This window comes from Archocentrus centrarchus, chromosome 4 (genome assembly GCF_007364275.1).
Source record: "Archocentrus centrarchus isolate MPI-CPG fArcCen1 chromosome 4, fArcCen1, whole genome shotgun sequence".
Lineage (NCBI taxonomy): Eukaryota > Metazoa > Chordata > Actinopteri > Cichliformes > Cichlidae > Archocentrus > Archocentrus centrarchus.
In genome coordinates, this window is record NC_044349.1 from 20,817,616 (window position 1) to 20,836,768 (window position 19,153).

At 40.0% G+C, this 19,153-nt stretch overlaps 1 protein-coding gene across 1 annotated transcript in view; it reads left to right on the top strand.

Moving 5' to 3' along the window:
• Positions 1-113: 113 nt before the first annotated feature.
• Positions 114-19,153, top strand: part of ttc39a (tetratricopeptide repeat domain 39A) — a 29,690-nt gene continuing 10,650 nt past the window's right edge. Inside the window, exons 1-6 of the mRNA XM_030728118.1 lie at positions 114-293; positions 923-942; positions 2,165-2,195; positions 2,380-2,430; positions 2,713-2,766; positions 11,545-11,649. Of these exons, the coding sequence (XP_030583978.1) occupies positions 241-293; positions 923-942; positions 2,165-2,195; positions 2,380-2,430; positions 2,713-2,766; positions 11,545-11,649 (314 nt within the window). The 5' untranslated portion in view covers positions 114-240. The remainder of the gene's footprint in view (positions 294-922; positions 943-2,164; positions 2,196-2,379; positions 2,431-2,712; positions 2,767-11,544; positions 11,650-19,153) is intronic.

Consider the following 19,153-nt stretch of genomic DNA (forward strand, 5'->3'; position numbering starts at 1 on the left):
CATCGCAGTAACATGGAAGACTTTAGGACCGTGAGGCTGCATTCCTGTACATTTAAATAGAAAAGCCATGATTGCGGTGATGAGAGGAGCGCACCTTTCCACGTCAGGAAGGAGGAAGCCGCCCAGCAGCAGCAGCAGTCGCTTTCCCTTCCCACTTGTTCCCGTGTGCACTGAGTGAGAGCCGCTGTGTAAAGCTGCCCCCCACCCGGTCTGCTGCTGGTTCCCCCCCTGCGCTGTGGAATGAGTTTTAAAAACAGCTGGAAGCGAAGCGTGAAGAGAAATGACAGTAAAAGGTGAGTAGAAGGAAAATCACAGCGAGTCCCGGCTGGCTGGTTGGTTGGCCCTGTCCGTGCTTGTCTGTTTCCAAAGTTAGGCCGGCAGCGAGGATTTAATCGCGCTTCTTCTTTCTTTCTTTTTTTTTTTTTAAACCGTAGGGCATCACGTGGTCGTGCTGCCCTGAGTTGTATCTTGTCATCACACTGAGATTGCTGTTTAGAGCACACTGCAGGCCATGAACACAATATGTCCAGGACCCTTAAAGATCATCTGTAAACCACACACTCTTCTCCCTCTGTGTGTATTTTAGGTCTCTATAGTTAATAAATCCAAAAACAGCTTTCTGTTTCAACCACTGTGAGACAGAAAGTTCAACCTCATTACATTTCACAGAGAAATACCCTATGTTTAACTTATTCTTTCTGAGATAACTCAAAATGGCATTTAATTTTCCAGTGTCACATTATAAATAAGCACTTATGAAGTTAAAAAAAAGAAAAAAAAGCTGAATATTAATGATTAAGACGGAGGCAAGTCAAATGTCCATTTTAGTAAAACTAAAATTGCTCATTGTAAATTTGATGCCAACAGCATATTTCATCAGGAGCACTGCTGAGTGTGAAGCTGACCTTTTATCTGTTCACAGGGATGCAATGGAGCCACAAGATTAGGGTTTAATACTTTTCCCGAAAATGACATGAATCAAATCCCGGGAAATGACGAGCCATTTCCCGGGAATCCCGGGAAAAAGTTTATTTATTTTTTTATTTTAATTAGGCCTTCTGTAGCCTGTGTCGGCCTTAACCTATTCTGATATTGTAGAGGTAGCTTTCCAGCTATGTCCTGTTATGCCCAGTAGGGGGTAACGTCGGCTTGATTAACGCAATAAAACCTACATCTCGACATTTGAGTGCTCGAGCTATGCGGTGTTGTGTCGTTCCTCAACACTCCCTTAACAAATATAATTCGAATATTCCTCCATTGTACATGGAATTATAACAAGCTATTTTACAACTGCTGGTACAAAACAATACGGTTCATCTCCACAGCATTGATAAAGGCTCAGCCACGCTGTCGTGGCGACATCTGTTGCGCTATCTCCACCAGTGGAACGCTGTAATAGTCATTGAAAAGTTAACTACCGTACTACACTATAATATGACATAACACAGGGCCTTGAGTAATACACTACGACTTGGTCATTGCCATTCTGGCAACAGCAAATTTATAACACCGTGTCTGAGGGTTAAAGTAGGTTCGCTGTGAATCGTCTTTTGAAAAACTGGCCAATCCTTATAGCCTAAAAAATATACATTTTACTCAACTCCATTTTAAAAGCGAAATATGTTAAAGCAATCTATTTCATGATCATTTCTTCACACATTAGGCCCGTATCCTAATTCATGATTGTTAGTAAGCGGCTGCAAACGAGGAAAAGAAACACTCGAAGTTAAACAGATATTTCTTTATTGTTCAGGGCAGGCATATTTTATAGGCTATATAATGCAATATAACAATATATAATAATATAAAATTATATAATACAAAATACCTTAGGGTAAACACATTGCCTACGATTTCAACAAATTAAAGAGGAAAAAAGTACAACTGTGTAATACCTCTATTAAAACGCTTGAGATGAAGGCTGAAGCCTTAAACGGAGGCTGAACGTGCCTGAAATGAAGAGTAATGCTTTTCGCATTAAACGAACCCTTCTCTCAATATTTCCTTAAATTTAACATTCTGAAGCTTTCTTTTCTTTCTGAAAGTCAAATCGACGCGCGCGACTTTTTTCCCGGTTTCCCGTCTAACGTTTCCCGGGAAACGGGAAATTGTTCTGATCGCATTTCCCGGGAATCCCGGATCCCGGGATTAAACCCTACACAAGATGTCCCTGACAGCCTGGACTCCCCGAGCCAGTACGGTGACACTGTCCATGTCATTTTTCTTTTAAGCTGAGTAAAAAAGAAAACATAAAGCATCTGCTAAACACAGCTCTAATAATAACTCCATAACAATAATTTTCACCCTTTTCTGTATGTAAGTTAACTCCTGTAGGCGTGCTGTTTCAGTCAGACTCTAAATCTGAATTTCTCATCTCAGGCTGTCAGATGTAAACAGTCCAGAGCTGGACTCCATCATCACAGACTTCAAGTAAGTGTTTTTAAAAAAACAAAACAAAAAAATTGAACCTTCAGAACCTTACCAAGGTTTGCTCCCATGTTAAACTGAGGCTTCCCCAAAAGTTGTCAAGTTCTTATCTGTAGAAATCAGCAAGTCATTGTCATTGGGAGTGACCTCATATATCAGTATCCATATTTCTCTGGCTCTCACGCTCGTGTTCCTCGAAAAACTGTTTGTCTGTCAGCTGGTTTTCGTCCCTTGAGATCGCCCTCCTTTCTCTAAAACAGCTCCGATTCTGTTCCTGTGTTTCAGGTTACAGATACCGGACAACACGGATGATCCGGAGTCAACAGAGCCATCAAACGAGTAAGACTGGACTGTGAACTCTCTCAGATCATACATGAAAACTGAGGTTTAGGTTACAGAAATGTTCTGAAAACCACACAAATGTTTGGTTTCAATAAAAATGGAGTTTATTCTTCTTAAAGAATAAACGCCTTGGGGCAAGAGAACAGCCGAAAGGAGCTTTTTGCTTTCACATATCATTACTTTGAGTTCCTGCAATCGAGTAAGCTGCTGTGAGTGGATTTGTAAGCTGAGATGAGGGACGCGCTGAGGTAAAAGTCATTAGAAGTTCACCGGCAGTTTCTCCTGCTGCTTCTGATATCAGTAATTTAGACATAGAGAACCTGAGGATAACATCATCTTTCAGCACTTATGTTAAGTTATGACTGAGTGTGAACATGAAATTAGTGGTTATTCAAGCTATGATGAGAATTCAGAGGCTGAGTAAGATGTACCTGTCTGATAAGATCAGAAGCAGGAAATAAAGTGAAAGGATGGGCTATCACTACTGTGTTTTTAGATGTTTATAAAATGTTGACAGAAGAGGGGTCACACATCGTTGAGAACTGAATTCGCATTGATGTGCGACATCCTCCGACATCCTGGACTCCCCAGTCATGTGACAGGTGCATAAGAATAATATGGCTTGTCATAAACTGTTTGCCTGATCAAAGTAAAGCGCCAAAACGTTGCAAATGAATGTGTGTTTGGGGAGTTAGATAGTGTGCGGGAGTGTTTTTGAAATTAAATTCTGCACCATGAGGACAGCAACAAAAATCTAATTTTCTCCAACTTTAAACCCATGACCCTCTGATCTCCTCGCAGCAAGCATGAGAGATGAAAGCAACAATTAGGCTTTTATTTTTTACTGCTCTCTATAAAGATAGATGTTTTTTCCTCCTCGTTTCTGCGCTGGGCACTGTGAGGACTTTGTTCTTGCAATTGTGCTTTTATTGGGGCAAAAAAAAAAATATGTAAGGAGCCTTTAGCGTGGTCACATGACCGGAAGCTTTATTCTGTCTTTTGATGTTTGCGTGTTTGCCACACAGCCTGGTGGCTTTATAGTTCATGTTTAAACTGGCCTTGAAAGAGAGGAATAATATGTGTGACCTGGGAGAACTCACTGACATTCAGTATTTCCCTCCAGCATCGAGGAACAAGCAGATGCAGATGTCATGGGAAGATTTGCTCTCTATTTTATTTTGTCACTGATGCGAAGATGCACAAAGTAACACAACTATAACACAAATATAATTTATCACTCATACAGTTTAGAGATCAAACAATTATTTGATATCATCATAGATGGAAAATAATTCAATTAAATTAATTAAGGAGCACTTTCTATTACAGCTCAGTAATAATGTGGTAATAGTTGGGTAATAAAATAAAAACTTTATTATGTCACTAAAAAGGGGAAACGGTAAGTTATTACCACCTTAACATCATCATCTTGGATCAACAGTGATTATATGTGAGTAATATCACAGTGAAATTTAGGTATTTGGGTAATAACAGGCCAGAATCTGTGGGTAATAATGTGGAACCAAAGGTATGCCTATGAAGCAGGTAATAGTAGGGTAATTTATTGGTAACAATATGATAATCTTTAGCAATAAATTGGTATTGTCTGTGCATTACAATTTTATACTGACTTGTAGTAATAACCTCATAATAATAAGGTAATATTGGTTGATGCATTAATATTAGGATACTATTATCTCATATTATTATATTATTCTCTTATTTCAGAACAAACAAACTGTTGAAGAAAATTATTATATGCAGATCAAAAAGATCAAATTGATAAAGTGCGGACTTTTTTACAGGTCATGAAACAAACAGAATATCAGCTTTGGTTTTGCGTACAGCGTCCGTCAGACTCGGCTTGTACACAGTAAAACGTTTATGCACAGAAAGTTAAAGCCACTTAAAATTTTGAGTGAAAACAATCTATATTTCTGCTTTAGCTGTGGCGGAATTGAAGAAAAAGCAGAAATGTAGATTGTTTTCACGCAAAATTTCAAGTGACTTTGACTTTCTGCACAAACATTTTTTAGAGTGTATAGCTCACAGGTAAAGATGTAGGTTTAGTTGCTGGAGCTCATCAAGCATTGTGTAAGTGCTTAAGTGTGGTCAGGGAGATCCCACTTTGGGCTAAGATTCAGGAGGCTTCACCCGTGATTATGCAGGGAACACTACACAAAGGTCAAGTGAGCGGTGGTGGCTGACATTTGGGCATGCCTTCACAGCCAGTGGGATGAAAGAAAAAGAAGGTGGTACTTAACAAAAGAGGTCCAAATACTGTTTACATTGGCAAGAGGTCATTTAAAAAAAAAAAAAATCATGTTATGGCACAGAATTGTTTGTAGCTTCAGTAATTAACTACATGAAGTAACTAAACTACATGAATCTGAATGTAGTAGAACTACCAGCATGCTACAGAAAAATGTGATTAAACTACTTGTTTTTTATGTCTCTGATTGATACTCATATTAGTTTTAACTGCTTATATGAGATGCGGGTCAAGACAGATCTCTCTGAACTACAGCTGATATGTGTTTATGGTACTCTCTCACCCGTTCACACTCACTCATATCTAATGGGCGACTGGCAATGGGCTGTTTACAGTGATATACAGCCGTAGCTCCTGGCACTGCTCCCGTTCTCCATTCATGATTTCACATTATTTCCTGTTCATCTACATTTCGAGCTGCTGTGCTGCATCGACGTCTATTCCTGGACCCTCTGCCCGCTGCAGTGTTCAGTCTCTGCCACTGCAGCAGCTCTGACCAGCTGTGATCCTCACAGCACACCAGCTGAAAGCCTCACTTTCTGTTCCACCAGCAGCAGAGAGTGTTCATATTTTTTATCATGAAAGATGGCCTTGTGACTGAAACAGTCATCCTTTTAGCACATTGCTCCTCTAGCATTTTAGTTTTTGGTAGTATCTTCATTTACAGAGAAAAATCCCCTGGCTGTGAATGGTGGGCATTTCAGCTACACTCCTGATTTTTCATTAACCAATCAGATTAGAGACTGCAGTGTGAAGCATAAGGGTGATGATCGGAAGAGGTGGGACAGGCTCTCTGTGTGTGAGTGTGTGTTAGAGGCTCTCTATGTGTGATAGTCATCCCAATCTTATTAAGGGCTGCTGTTGCTTCTGCGTCCTCCCTCTTTCTCTCTCTCATTCATTCGTCCCCCCTCTCTCTTTCACGCTCTCTCTCGCTCTCACGCTTTTACTAGCCTACTGTTCTGCTGTTTCTGCTGCTACAGAAAGAGACACAGATCATTACACTGCACTGCTGGAAAGGCCCACAGTCACTTCTGCAATTTTCTTTCTCTCTTACTTCTGTGTCTTTCTCCGTCTCTCCTTCACACACACACACTTTGCCAGATGAAAATGTCAGGGGAGGAAGAGACTCTGCCAAACGGGTAAGATGCACGCATGTTGGGATGACGTGAGTTTCTCGCTTAGTCGGCCCGTGTGAGGTGCTCTGTGAATGTGAGTTTTTCTGCTGTTTCCATCATCATGTGATATTTGTGTTTTCTAGCTGTGACACTCAGGCATGTGGACAAACTTGCTCGATTTATTGTCGGAGCGGCTCGTTTCTTTTGTGTCACAGCTCGACGTAAGAAGGCCTTTGAACGTGTTATGCCAGCCTGAAAAATGTGTTGAAAGCTCTCTGAGGCAGACTTGATAAAACTAATGCTTTGTCACGCCAGGAAAGGGTGTGTGTGTGTGGGGGGGGTGCATGTTTGTGTGTGCACTTAATGTATTAGTTTGCATCAGCACATGCAGTGGTGTGTGTACATGGTTGTGTGATAAGTGGTTTTATGTGTGTGTGTGTGTGTGTGTGTGTGTGTGTGTGTGTGTGTGTGTGTGTGTGTGCGCGCCTCTGTGTGATAATGTTCATCATTGTGCAATTTGCTCTCTGGAGAAATCAACCCAGAATTTTAGACTTGCTGACTTGAAACCTAATTAAATTATTTGGACAATGCCTGGTATGCACATCCTGAACCTCGCACACTCTCCTCTTTCTTCTAGTGGTTGTCATGCCTTTTCTTTCCTTTACACAGTTGTCAATTATTCCATCCATTTCCTTTTCATTGTCCTCAGATTGCGTTTAAGGTGCCAAAATCTTGATTTTCCAGTCAGCTGGTGCCCGTTGAGTTGGAGTCTGAAAAAAATCTGAGCAACAGGAATCCAATAACACAAAAATATGCAGTTAATGTTCGAGTTTTCTTAAAAATCAGAGCCCTTATATAACATGCACATGTTAAAGTGTCTGATGTTAAGTAAAAGCATTTACTCACATACTGTGGTTTGGTAATGATTACTGAGATTTCTTATCTGTTTGATTATCCTCGTAGTGTGACTCTAAGACTCCAATAATTTGAGCTTATAATTAGGGCTGGATCAGGTGACTTTGAACCATCCCTTAGTTATGCTGCAATAGGCCCAGGCTGCTGGGGGACTTCCTATGATGCACTGGGCATTTCTTCTCCACTCCTATCTTTCTATTCCCATTGGATTTATACAACACTATTGTATGTCGTTAACGTTTGTCTTCTCTCTTCCGTACTCTGTGTTTTGTGCTGTCTCCCTTTGCTCTCCTTTTTTCCTCCTCTCCCTCCCATCATCCCCCCTAACCGGTCACGGCAGATGGCTGCCCCTCCCTGAGCCTGGTTCTCTGTTGAAAGGGAGCTTTTCCATCCTACTGTCACCAAGTGCTTGCTCATAGGGGGATTGTCTGATTGTTGGGGATTTCTGTCTTACATTGTAGTGACTTTACTTTACAATATAAAGCACCTTGAGGTCTGCTGTTATAATTTGGTGCTACTGAACTGAACTGAACTTCAACAAGTATAAAATCTTTTCTGGAGTAATGTGGAATAACGTGGAGTATATGTGCAGATGGTGAAGGTTTAGGGTAGGGGTATGTTTAGAATAAATATTTGGTCAAGATTAGATTTAGTATCAGTAATAGATAGGGTTTTAATTCAGTACTCGAGCAGTGTGTTAACTGATATGTTTGGTCTAAGTATTAGACGTTTTGTTGAGAGCTGTTGCTATTTTTTTGTCTGTAGGCTTACCATTTAACTCTATAATGTGGGAGGCTCCTGAATCAGACTGTGGTTATATTTCAAAGGATGTCGAGCGTGAAACATTCACTGAGAGGTCATGGGAGTACTGCTATGACTAAAATGTAGTTTGTTTATTGATGCATCAGCTTTGGTAATTTTTAGAACAGGTTCAATACTATCAGTTTCACTGTAATAAGCCTGTTATTCTCCCTCTGATTTCATCTTGATCAGGCAGAATTAAACTGTCAGTATTTTAATTTTCAGCTTTCTGTCTGGACTGGTGATAAGGAGGCTTATGTTATTTATTTTTTTTTCCATCTGTTCTTGGATAAATTTGGGTATTTTTCCAGGCGGGAATATCAGCTAGTAGCTATAGGGGAGTTGCTGCACCTTTACTCATACAGAAAACCGGTATGGCACATTAGCAACAGCTCTGGTTGGACTGGTTGGATTTACTCAGTGGCCACTGGTGGGAGACATGTGACTCTGCAGCATTAGCAACATAAATGTGCATACAATATGCTGCATTGTTTCCTCTTGGCTTTTATTATTTAACAATATAACACCTGTAGACACTCAATTAGAAAATAGCTGATTGCAAAATAAAGAAATTATTGTAAACTGATTGTTAATGTTTATGTGATGCTGTTTTTATCTTTGAATTATTTTTGTCAGTATGTGTTTATAATTTGTTGCTAGCAACAAAAAGCACAGCCTTGGTCCCTGGTAAAATCTGGATATCTTAAAGTCACATGTGTATTATACACAGACAGTGATCATACAGTTTTATGTTCCACTGACAGCAGTTGTTTCTGTGCTGTTAGCAGGGAGTCATATGGTGAACACAGCAGTCATCCGCATGTCATTAGCCAGAGCTGCACCAGTATGTGTGCTTCTTTTTTTATTGTGGTGGTATGCGTGAGTATGAGGTGAGTTTATGGTTTCTCTGTGTTTCTAATGGACAGGAATGTCACTGCTGTTATACACATTAGCAGTAGTTATTTCTCTGCGGATGTCTAATGCTGACATATGCTGAACAGGGAATACAGCAGTTAAATGGAAACAATAGTTGCCTTAAGGAACTTTATGTTGTAAGGTAAAGCTTTAACAAGATTATAGAGGGAACCCAGTGATCTATTAATCCCTGTGAGCAGTAATGAGAAGAAAAACACTCTCAATCAAAAAAAAGGCTGCGGGAGGGCGGCCATCTGTCTGGACTGGATGGGGGCTGTAGGGGAGAACAAGAGCACAGAAAGACAACAAACAGGACAAAGCACAAAATATGGGAGAGTATGTAATGTCGCTCAATAGTTGCATATAGTCTAGTGGAAAAAGAGAGTATACCCTCTTTCAATTTGTTTTAAGTATCAGGACATAATGAAAGAAATCAACCGGTCCAAATCAGGTTCTACCTCAGATGAACAACACATGACAGATTACACTGTCTTATTATTTATTAAAAAAAAAATTGAGTCAAAACTAAGTAAATTCAATTCTGGATTTAACAGGGAGCCCGTGAAGAGAAGCCAATATGGGAGAAATATGCTCTCTCTTTCTAGTCCCTGTCAGTACTCTAGCTGCAGCCTTTTGGATCATCTGAAGGCTTTTCAGGGAGCTTTTAGGACAGCCTGATAGTAGGACGTATCCTGGTCAAAAATGACAGTGTTACTGGAGGCCAAGGTAATGCCATCTTGTTTTGGCCAACCTTTAGCTGCTGGACAGATGGCTTCATATCTTCATAAACTCCTCTCTATACTTTGGTATAGAGAGGAGTTTATGTTCACCTCAATGGCTGCAAGGTGCCCAGGTCCTGTGGCTGCAAAATAAGCCCAAATCATCACCCCTCCACCACCGTGCTTGATAGCTGGTATGAGCTGTTTGTGCTGATATGCTGTGTTTGGTTTTCTCCAAGTGTGTTGCTGTGCATTATGACCAAACATCTCCTCTTTGATCTTGTCTGTCCAAAGGACATTGTGCCAAAGGTCTTGTGCTGGCATGCTTCAGTCTTTTTTTCTAATTGTAATGTCATGAACTTGAACATTTAACATGCCAACTGAGGCCTGTAGAGTCTGAGATGGAGCTCTTGGATTTTTTTGCAGTTTCTCTGAGCATTGCATGATCTGACCTTGGGGTGAATTTACTGTAATCTTACTGGGAAGAATAGAAACTGTCTTGGATGTTTTCCATTTGTGAATAATCTTTCTCGCAGCAGAACGATGGACTTTAAATTGTTTGGAAACAGCCTCATAACCCTTCATATATTGATGGTAGAGAGGGTACTGGAAGAGAGGTGCTCAGTGCATCATGGGAAGTCCCCTAGCAGCTTGAGGTTATAGAAGCATAACTAATGGTCACCTGATCCAGCTCAGCTGTCAATAAAGGAAACTTTAAGCCTAATCTTAAAAGTAGAGATGGTGTCTGTCTCCTGAGAGGAGCCTGATAGCTGAAGGCTTTACTTCCCACTGTACTTTTAGAAGCTCTAAGAACTGCAAGTAAGCCTGGACTTACTGAGAATAAAGTGCTCTACTAGGATAACATGGTACTATGAGGGCTTTATGATGCTGGATTTTTGTATTTGAGGAAAAGGATTTTAAATTAATCATGTGTTTTATAGTAAGTCAAAGAAGAAAAGTATATAAGAGAAATATCTATCTTCAGCCTGTGTTCAGTGTGTGTGTGATGTATGTAGGATCAACATAATGTGGCCTTGGGCCTCAAAGTATCACACTAACCTCCATTTTAAAATTAAGCAAACCAAAATTCAGGTTTCTTACTTCACAATTGTGCACACCAAGTAAATAAATAAATCAACAGTATGCCTCTGTTGTGCATATTTCATGACAGGGATTGACATGATGTACCAAAGCAAAATACTTAATGTAAGAAAAAGTGTTTGTAGGACAAACAAGCAGTAATCCAAACAAAGGTAATGAATCAACTTAATGTTAAGGAACATTAATGTAACACTCTTATTTTAGAATTTCCATTAACTTAATGACTTCTCTCTGTTTTTTATGCTGGTTGTTAATGTGTTTTTAACGTTCTGGGTGCTGTTTTCACCCTGAGTTTGAGAAGTGAAATAGACATTTAAAGTTTCGTTACGCAGATAAAGTTTCATGCGTGCAGTGAGTCAAATCAAAGATGGACGATTCTGAGTCATGAAAGGTCACGTGGGTCATATAATGAATGCAAAGTGACAATTTTTTTTTAAGCCAGTAGGAGCATCTGTTCTTTACCTGTAATGAAAGATTCAGCTCAAAAACTGGCCCTGGAGCTTGTACTTACATAAATGTAGATGGCTGTATGAGAGCTGTAATTTATGCTGATTACTTCTGTAAATTGCAGTGCAATGCAAACAGCAACAACATTAGCAGCAAAAAGCACTCTCTCGAGCCAGTTTGCTTGTGTGGGTCACTCTGTCTGTGTTCCTGTTTTAGTTTCTCTCTCAAAGGAGTGGAGAGAATTTAATAACTTAGGAGTATGTAAGTAAAAAACAATATTAAGGGGAGATAGTAGGATGGATTGACGTGGTGTTTTTTTTTTTTTGTTTTGTTTTTTGTAATTAAGGCCTAGTTAAACACATTTTAAGAGTATGAACTCTGACTTTTTCTAAGTATAATTTGATCGAAACTATAACCATCTTTGTATTTGTACCTGACATTATTTTCAGCTCGTTTTCATTCAGATTTGGTTTTTGTTTTGTTTCTGCAGGTGCTCGCGGTCAGACCTCACGCTGGCTCTGGAGGACTGTATGGCTGCCTTAGATCTGTTCCTCAGAAATGACTTTGAGGAGGCGCAGGCCAGGCTCAGATGCAGGTAGGAGCACAACCTGCATAATACACTAATACAGGTGCTGCTCTGACCTGGCTTTGACCTTTCACGGATAAATATATTGAAGACCTCGCATGCTTTCATTAACACAGCAACCCACACTGTCTTCCTGCTGTTTTGGGTATCTTGGGTGTTAGAAACTTCAAATTTTGAAGAGCTGATTTTGCTGTTTTTGTGTGTATCCGATACTAAACTCGAGCATAAAAGAGTGAGGCTGAATAGTCACAGAAAGCAAGCTTTTTCTACTGAGCTAGCTGTGCCACCTTTAGCAACAACAGCTGCAAGCCAGTGCTTTTAATAACTGGAGATCTCTGACGTCTCTGTGATAGAATTGTGGCCCACTTCTCTTCTTTAGTGCAGCCATATTTGAAGTTTTGAGAAAGCAAACTTCTCTTTAAAGGTACCACCACAGCAGTGTGGCTTTCAAATCCAGACTTTTACTAGGCCACTCCAAAACTTTTGTTTTATTTACTGAGGAGCCTCTCAGGGGTGTACTCATGTTTGTGCTTGAGATCACTGTCTTGTCAGTAACTTTCACAATTCAAAATAACTCTTATTTATCTTATACTGGGCCTTAGTGCAGCGCCTCAGTTCATCCAGTTTCTGAAACAAATTGTTTTAGTTTCTCTTTCTTTAAGGCAACTTTCTTCTGATTGGCTCCCCCTCTCAAACAGAAGGTTTAAACAGCAGGTGGGTGGAGCTTCTGTGGTCAGATCCAAGGGTAGAAAAAGCACTTTTTCTACCTCACAGGGATTGCTTGCCTCATTATTTGAAACTTTGGCCGTATTTAATATGAGCATCCAGCTTTGTTAGACCATTCCCTCTTCACGACTAACTGTGGGTATAATGACCCTTTTGTTTGGTTTGTGCCACAGATAGCAGGTCTCCTGTCTACCAAACAGTTTAGCTTCTCCGTGTCAGAGAATCTAAGGATCATGAATGTGAGTTATGGCTAAATTCAGATGATCCATAATGCTTTTATGGATTAGCAGTGGTTTCACCCTGCCACTCTTCCATGCCATTTTAGCCCCATATTTTTTGTACTGTGGGGTCATGAACACTTAAGGTGTGAGGCAGCTGCAGTTCCTTGAATGTTTTCCTTAGATCTTTTGGGAGCTGAAGGAATTTTGGATGGTTGTCCACTTATGTTACAAGTCTCTGTAGTTTGTGTCTCTCACTCTGGATATATCATGATTCAGAGCTTTTAGCTTCGTAACGCTGCACACAGTAAACTATTTTAATCACATTCTTCTTCCCTTTTTTAAACTAACTTCATAAATCCCACATCATTATCTTTATGGAAGTGAACTACTAAATTGGTCCTTTAGAGCTGGAATTAGCCATACTGTGGCACACCGAAAGATCAAAGTCAACTTTATTGTCAGTTCTGCAGAATGTACAGGACATACACAAGATTAAAATATTGTTTCCCCTGGCCCACAGTGTGCAACTAGAATGAGTAAAAAAATAAATAGAGCTATAAGAATATTGCCAAGGAACAGCTGTGTGGCAGGCAGAGCAGGACATGAATGGACTCGAGAGACAGGACTTAAACTCAAAAAGTAGCTTTAATGCTGAAGTCTCTTCCAAAACTACAAAAACAAGATATCACATGACAAAAGCCAAACGAGGCCCTGTGTTCTGAAATCATGTGACTGCCTCATTATGTGATTCCAGTTGCTGAAAAAGACATGGGAAATAGAAAAAGTGTTCTGGTTGATCTGAAGTGAGTCTGGTCCAATGTTATAGCGGCATCATCAGAAGGATCTGTATCCTCACCTGTATACATTAGCACTTTAGCATGCCCCTGCTGCTTCAGTACTCTGAGAGAGAGTGTTTTCTAAGGCTGGGGAAGTTATACCAAAAAGAAGGAATCACCTGAGCCCCAACACTGTCAAATGTTTTTTTTAATTTTTCAATAAAACTTAATAGCTGGTGGATCTTTTAGCATGCTAAAAGATCCACCAGCTAACATGTAACATAACAGCAGGAATGATGTACATCAAATGTCCAGCAGATGTCAGCACTCCTAAATCATGTGATCAGGCTTTTGGTGAATCAGCTGGCCGGAAAGATTTGACACATTCACGGGGCCTCATCATACCATCACTACCGGAGCCAGAAATGCAAAAACCTGGAGACAAAAGGAAACCCACAGAACAAGAGAGCACATAGCATGAGGGAAGGATGCAACAAAGAACCAAGGAAGACTGAGGGCTTAATATTAGGGAGAATGGACACAGCTGGGGAGAGTGAACACAGCTGGGGAGAAAAAGACACAGGTGAACTGAATCTAACTAATGAGACAAGGGAAGCAAAACTGAACACAAAGCACACGAGAGACGAGACTAGCGAAATAAAACAGGAAGTTTGGAAATAACAGACACAGGAGGGAAGAACACTGAGGGAGGAACTAACTTAAGCAACTAAGAACAAGATTAAATATACTTTAATAGGAAAATATACAAGAAATGATATAAACAGTAAACAACAATAGAACATTTACAGAAGCAAAGCTTGAAAGTCCAAAAAAACCCCTCAAAATGCTGGGAAAACTAACCCAGGACCATGACAAATATGAGATGCAGATATGTAAATAAATATATGGTATCAAAGTATAAATACGAATGACACAAGATATATTAAAGCCTATGTACAATTGTTGCTGTTTACTTATGAAAAATGTGAGGTCTACAAGGATTCTGAAAGCTATATACATCATTGCAGTTCTTAGATAAAAATATGAAGTATTAATTAATCATTAAAAAAGGTCAGAAACAGAGATTTGAGTGTTACATGAGGTCCTTCTGAGGAGGTTACATGAATGATGTGCTACTTTAAGTTACATTCACAAACACAACAAATACAAACCCTGACTCCAGCTTTGTACTCCAACACTGTGTCTTCAAGTTACGCTGTGTCCACTTCTTATTATCTGCTCTATTATCAGCACCTTTATCACGCTGTTGCTATTATTCATCCTCCGTCTCTTGTGTCTGGGTCTGTGGGCCACTCCTCAGCTCCACTTTCTTCTTTTCAGTTCTAGCTTACAATAGGATACAAGAATAGCTTCCTTTCAGCCCCTACCTTGGGTGTATACCTGGTGTGTGGTGAAGTTGTTGAGAGACTTTTTTTTCCAGCATGTCATGAGTCGACATGTAAAGTGATTGAATTCATATGATGTCCCAGCTTGGATATCTTGTTTTTACATTACATGACATGCTGTCTTTCCTGCTGTCATTATCATAACATACTTTGTTATTTGAATTGAGATATTCTAAACATAATGTTGATAATGTGGCTAAATCTAAAACCTCAAGCTGCTGTTGGTGTCCTGATTTCTGCCTTGATTCTTTCCCTATGCTGTTGCTTATATTATATTTAAATGCATTTAAATGTTTGGTTTGTAAATGATCCAGTAACACCCACAACCATATTTTCTTCCCAGAAAACGGTTTTATGAGAGGAGATGGCAGCCTGGGGGCTTTTAACGTGTCTTTTCGCCGGGGTCTTTCATCAATCAGACACCTTCACCCTAGTGTTGATTAAGCCCTGGCTTGTGTACTATACCAGCCGTGACTCTCTTCTTGTGATCTATGGCCACTTAAAAACAACTTCTACTGACTTGGTGGCCACCTTAGAGACCCTTTGCTTAAAAGCTTCTGTGATGCCCACCATGTCACAGACCCTGTAGAATGCCAGCCTGGGAAAACTTTGCATCCCAAAGCTTTTGTGTTCTTCCACTTGCTTGGTTCCCTCTTCTTTTTTTTTTGGCCTCTTAAGCCCAGTCCTTCAAAGCATCTATAAGTTCTAAGAGAATGAACTTGGAGGCCTCAGAGTCTGACCTTAGCATTGTTGTAGCAGCAGATTCTGCAGAGTTTAGCTCCTTCCCAGGGTGCTCCTCTTGAGGCACAGAGAGCTGCTTAAGATTTAGTAGAGCATCATAGACAGCTTGGATTAAGAATTTCATCTGATGGATTGTGATTTACCAAAGTTCAGCCTAAAAGATTTTGTGTTCCAACCTTATTACTGTTCAAAGTGCAAGGATATCTCCTTTATTTTGAGAGCAAGAGAAAACTTGATCTGTGGGGATCAAGGAGCCTTAAGGATGTGAAACAGCAGCAGAAGCTTCTCCATGTGCACTTATCAGATTTTATTCTGCAGTCTCTTTGGTGTCCTCTTTGTGTCGTTTTCCCCCATCTGTTAGCTGTGGTCTGACGCAGTCATGAAGGACACACACACACACACACACACACACACACACACACACACACACACACACACACACAGTGAGAGAGCGCGCGCGAGAGAGAAAGAGCTTATTTTCTATTTAGTCAGTCATATGTCTGCTACATTTATCCCTACATTCATGTTATGGTCGCAGGCAGTTGGAGAACACACCAGGATGCAATGGAAGGAAGACCACGTTATCCATCAGTGGGTGAACGCATTCATACTGAGACATACAAAATGCACTGACTGTGGAATGATATTGTGTTTTCAGTGACTTTAATGATCGACTTAATCAGTCACTGTCAATCATCCAGTATTTTCAGAGTGCATAATCTTGGTCATGTTTTTTTAACATGTGTATTTAAATCCTCCATTGGAGAGGATGCTAATGGGCAGCTCCTCAGCTGTTTATGACAAGGTTGGTTATTATGGATAAACAGAATTAGTGCGCTGTTAGCAAGCATGCACCACTACTTGGTTTAAGCACCTGTTTGTGCAGGTGTGCAGCTAAACATCGGAGACAGTAGATTTACTCTTTACTAAGTATTTCTATTATTTATCATTTTAAATTTTAAAGAAAGGTGTTGTAGAATTGAAATTTTCATTTACATTAAAACTAATTAAATGACAGTTCAAGGTGATAGACGTGTTGTAAAAAACACAAACTAGCTAAGTAGACCAACAGTCAATCGAAGCAGTGACAAAAAAGGGGAATAAAAGCATCGTGTTAAGGAGGCAGTCAGAGAAGACGGTTAGCGGTATCTGTAGTGGATGCAGTAAAAACACAAAACTTTAACCAGACTGGCAGCTGGAGGGTGAGAAGAAGGTGAAGAGGGAGAAGTTAAGAGAGATTTTAACAGGTGTAAACTGTGAGCCAACAAGCCAAACAAACCATACCAGAGGCAGGCAAAGAGTCGGAGAAAATCAAGCTGAAGTTGCCACAGGAAGTAATAGGTAGTAATTCATCTGGCTAGTTAACTTATTGCAGGTCCATGAAGATAATCAAGCATCAAAATTGAATTGAAGAGCTCTTATTGTTGGATTTTCAACTTTATCAGCAACTGGCATTAGCTGCGATTCATTTCATCCTTACAGGACCTCCTCAGGCTTTATTGTTTATGATTAGAGTTTTTTGTATTAATGTGGGTCTTGGTTTGTTGCTATATATTTATTTTCCTAGAGTTTTGGGTTCCTGTTTAGTTCTGTTCATGGTTGCTGTTTGTTATAATTCCTGGGTCCCTGTGTATTTCTGCCTCCCCTGTGTGTCTGTGTCTGGTTTTGTCTCCATCTCTGTGTCCCTGTGTTCATCTTGTCTCTCTGTGTCCTGTTCCCATGGTTGTCTGGTTTCCCTGCTTCAGTTATCTCGTCTCCACATTCGGTTATGTCTCCTGTTCTTTGTGTCTTTTGTTTCCCACCTTCTTGGGTTGTTAGGCTGTTAAGTTCATTCATGTGTACTGTGGTTATTGTATTTCTGTGTGCCTGTGTTGTGTCAAGTATATGTTTCTGTTCCCATGTCTACTTCCTGTTTTACTTTGGCATCGTGTGCTTTGTATTCAGTTGTGCTTCCCTTGTCTCATCTTTATTGATTAGTTTCAGCCATTCTCCCTGGTGTGTCTTATCTCCCTGATTACCTCATGTGTGTATATACTGCCTGTGTCCTCATCTTTGGTTCCCCTCATGCTGTGTGTTCCCTAGCTCTGTGTTTTTCCACTATGTTGTTTCCTAAGTTATTGTGTTTGTGGTCCAGCCTTATTTTTCTCTTGTTCTCTTGTTCCCTTGTTCTCCTAGCAAAATGTAAAGAAATGAAAGATAGCTCAATACTGTTTCTGGGAGTGTTCTCACTAAGTAACCAGTCAAGTGTTTTAGATGTTTTCATTTTAAATCAGCTCTCAGATCCCAGAGGTTTCCAACAGCAAGCTTAGCTATGTTTGCCAGCTCTCTGTCCAAGCGTACCACCAAGTACAGTCCTAACGCTGCTGTTCTGCCTCATTTCTCCCCAATGTAACAGAGGATGCATGCCGATGTTTAAATCGATGGCGTTCAGTATAGATGACAGAGGTGCTTCCTGGGTGAATATTTGTTTCCTTTTTTCTCTGTAGACTGTGCTTGTGTCTTCTTTGAGTTAAATTACTAAGCACAGACAAGGAATTACTATTACTTTAGGTTACATAATAAGCTACTAATTTCTGCAAGTCAAAAACTGAAACCAATGAAAACATGCATTTCATCAGAACTACCTCCTTGTTGCGCTTCCTGATTTCCACTGTCCTTAACTGAATACAAGGTGTGTGTCCGTGCACACGTGTTTTTGCAAAACACAAAGCAGCTCCTCCCCAGCTTTATGGACCATTGTGCTGAAAATATGTGGGAGACCCGGCTTCACAGATGTCACAGGGACTGTGGCTTTTGTATCACTGAGATCTGACTGACGTGCTACAACATTACAACCAAATTTACATTATTGCTCCATCGTGAAAGGTTTTCTCAGCTGGAGTTTTACTTTGCTGTCTTACATAAAAAAGTCTGACGCAATGGAAATGTAACGCAGGCAAATCTGTCTGCTTCTCAGTCCATACCTCCGCCTTCTCTGACCGCCTGTTTTTCTTTCCTGGTTGCTACTGAGCGACTTCTTGTTTGGTGTTTGTTTACTGAGTTAAAGCTGATTAAATTCATTTAGGTGAACAGTTGATGGTTTGTAGGTAGTTAATTTACAAAAGTCTCTACTTATTTGTGCAGTTTTTTTTTTTTTTTTTTTTTTTTTTTAATTACAGGCAAAAAGTCACATGGATGATATCACATTAATCTTTGTTTGCTTCAAAGTCTTTTTTTTTGTGTGTGTCCCCAGATTATATATTATGAAAACTGAAAAAGTAGAGCATGATTGATATTTGGTGGCCAGTTTCTGGGGTCAAAAACTGTTTATTTCTGTTTATTCAGTCAGTTTATGTGGCTGTGAGAGACAGCTTATTTGAGGTCAGAGTAACATCCCGGAGGCAGCGACATGTTTGCCAGGCAGACCGACAGCATTCCTGTCTACACACCTCTGCCTTTACGTTACTAAATATGTGAATCAACACACAGACATGGCAGAATATTTGTAACTCACACACAAATATATAACACTTAGGTAAATTCAGAATACATGCAGCTATTTATGTCATCAGCTACGATTTCAGCAGGACAGCATATTAATAGCACACGCCTGTGTTGTAGATCTTTAATTTAAGTTGTTTTGACTTATTAGTAGTCACCTTAC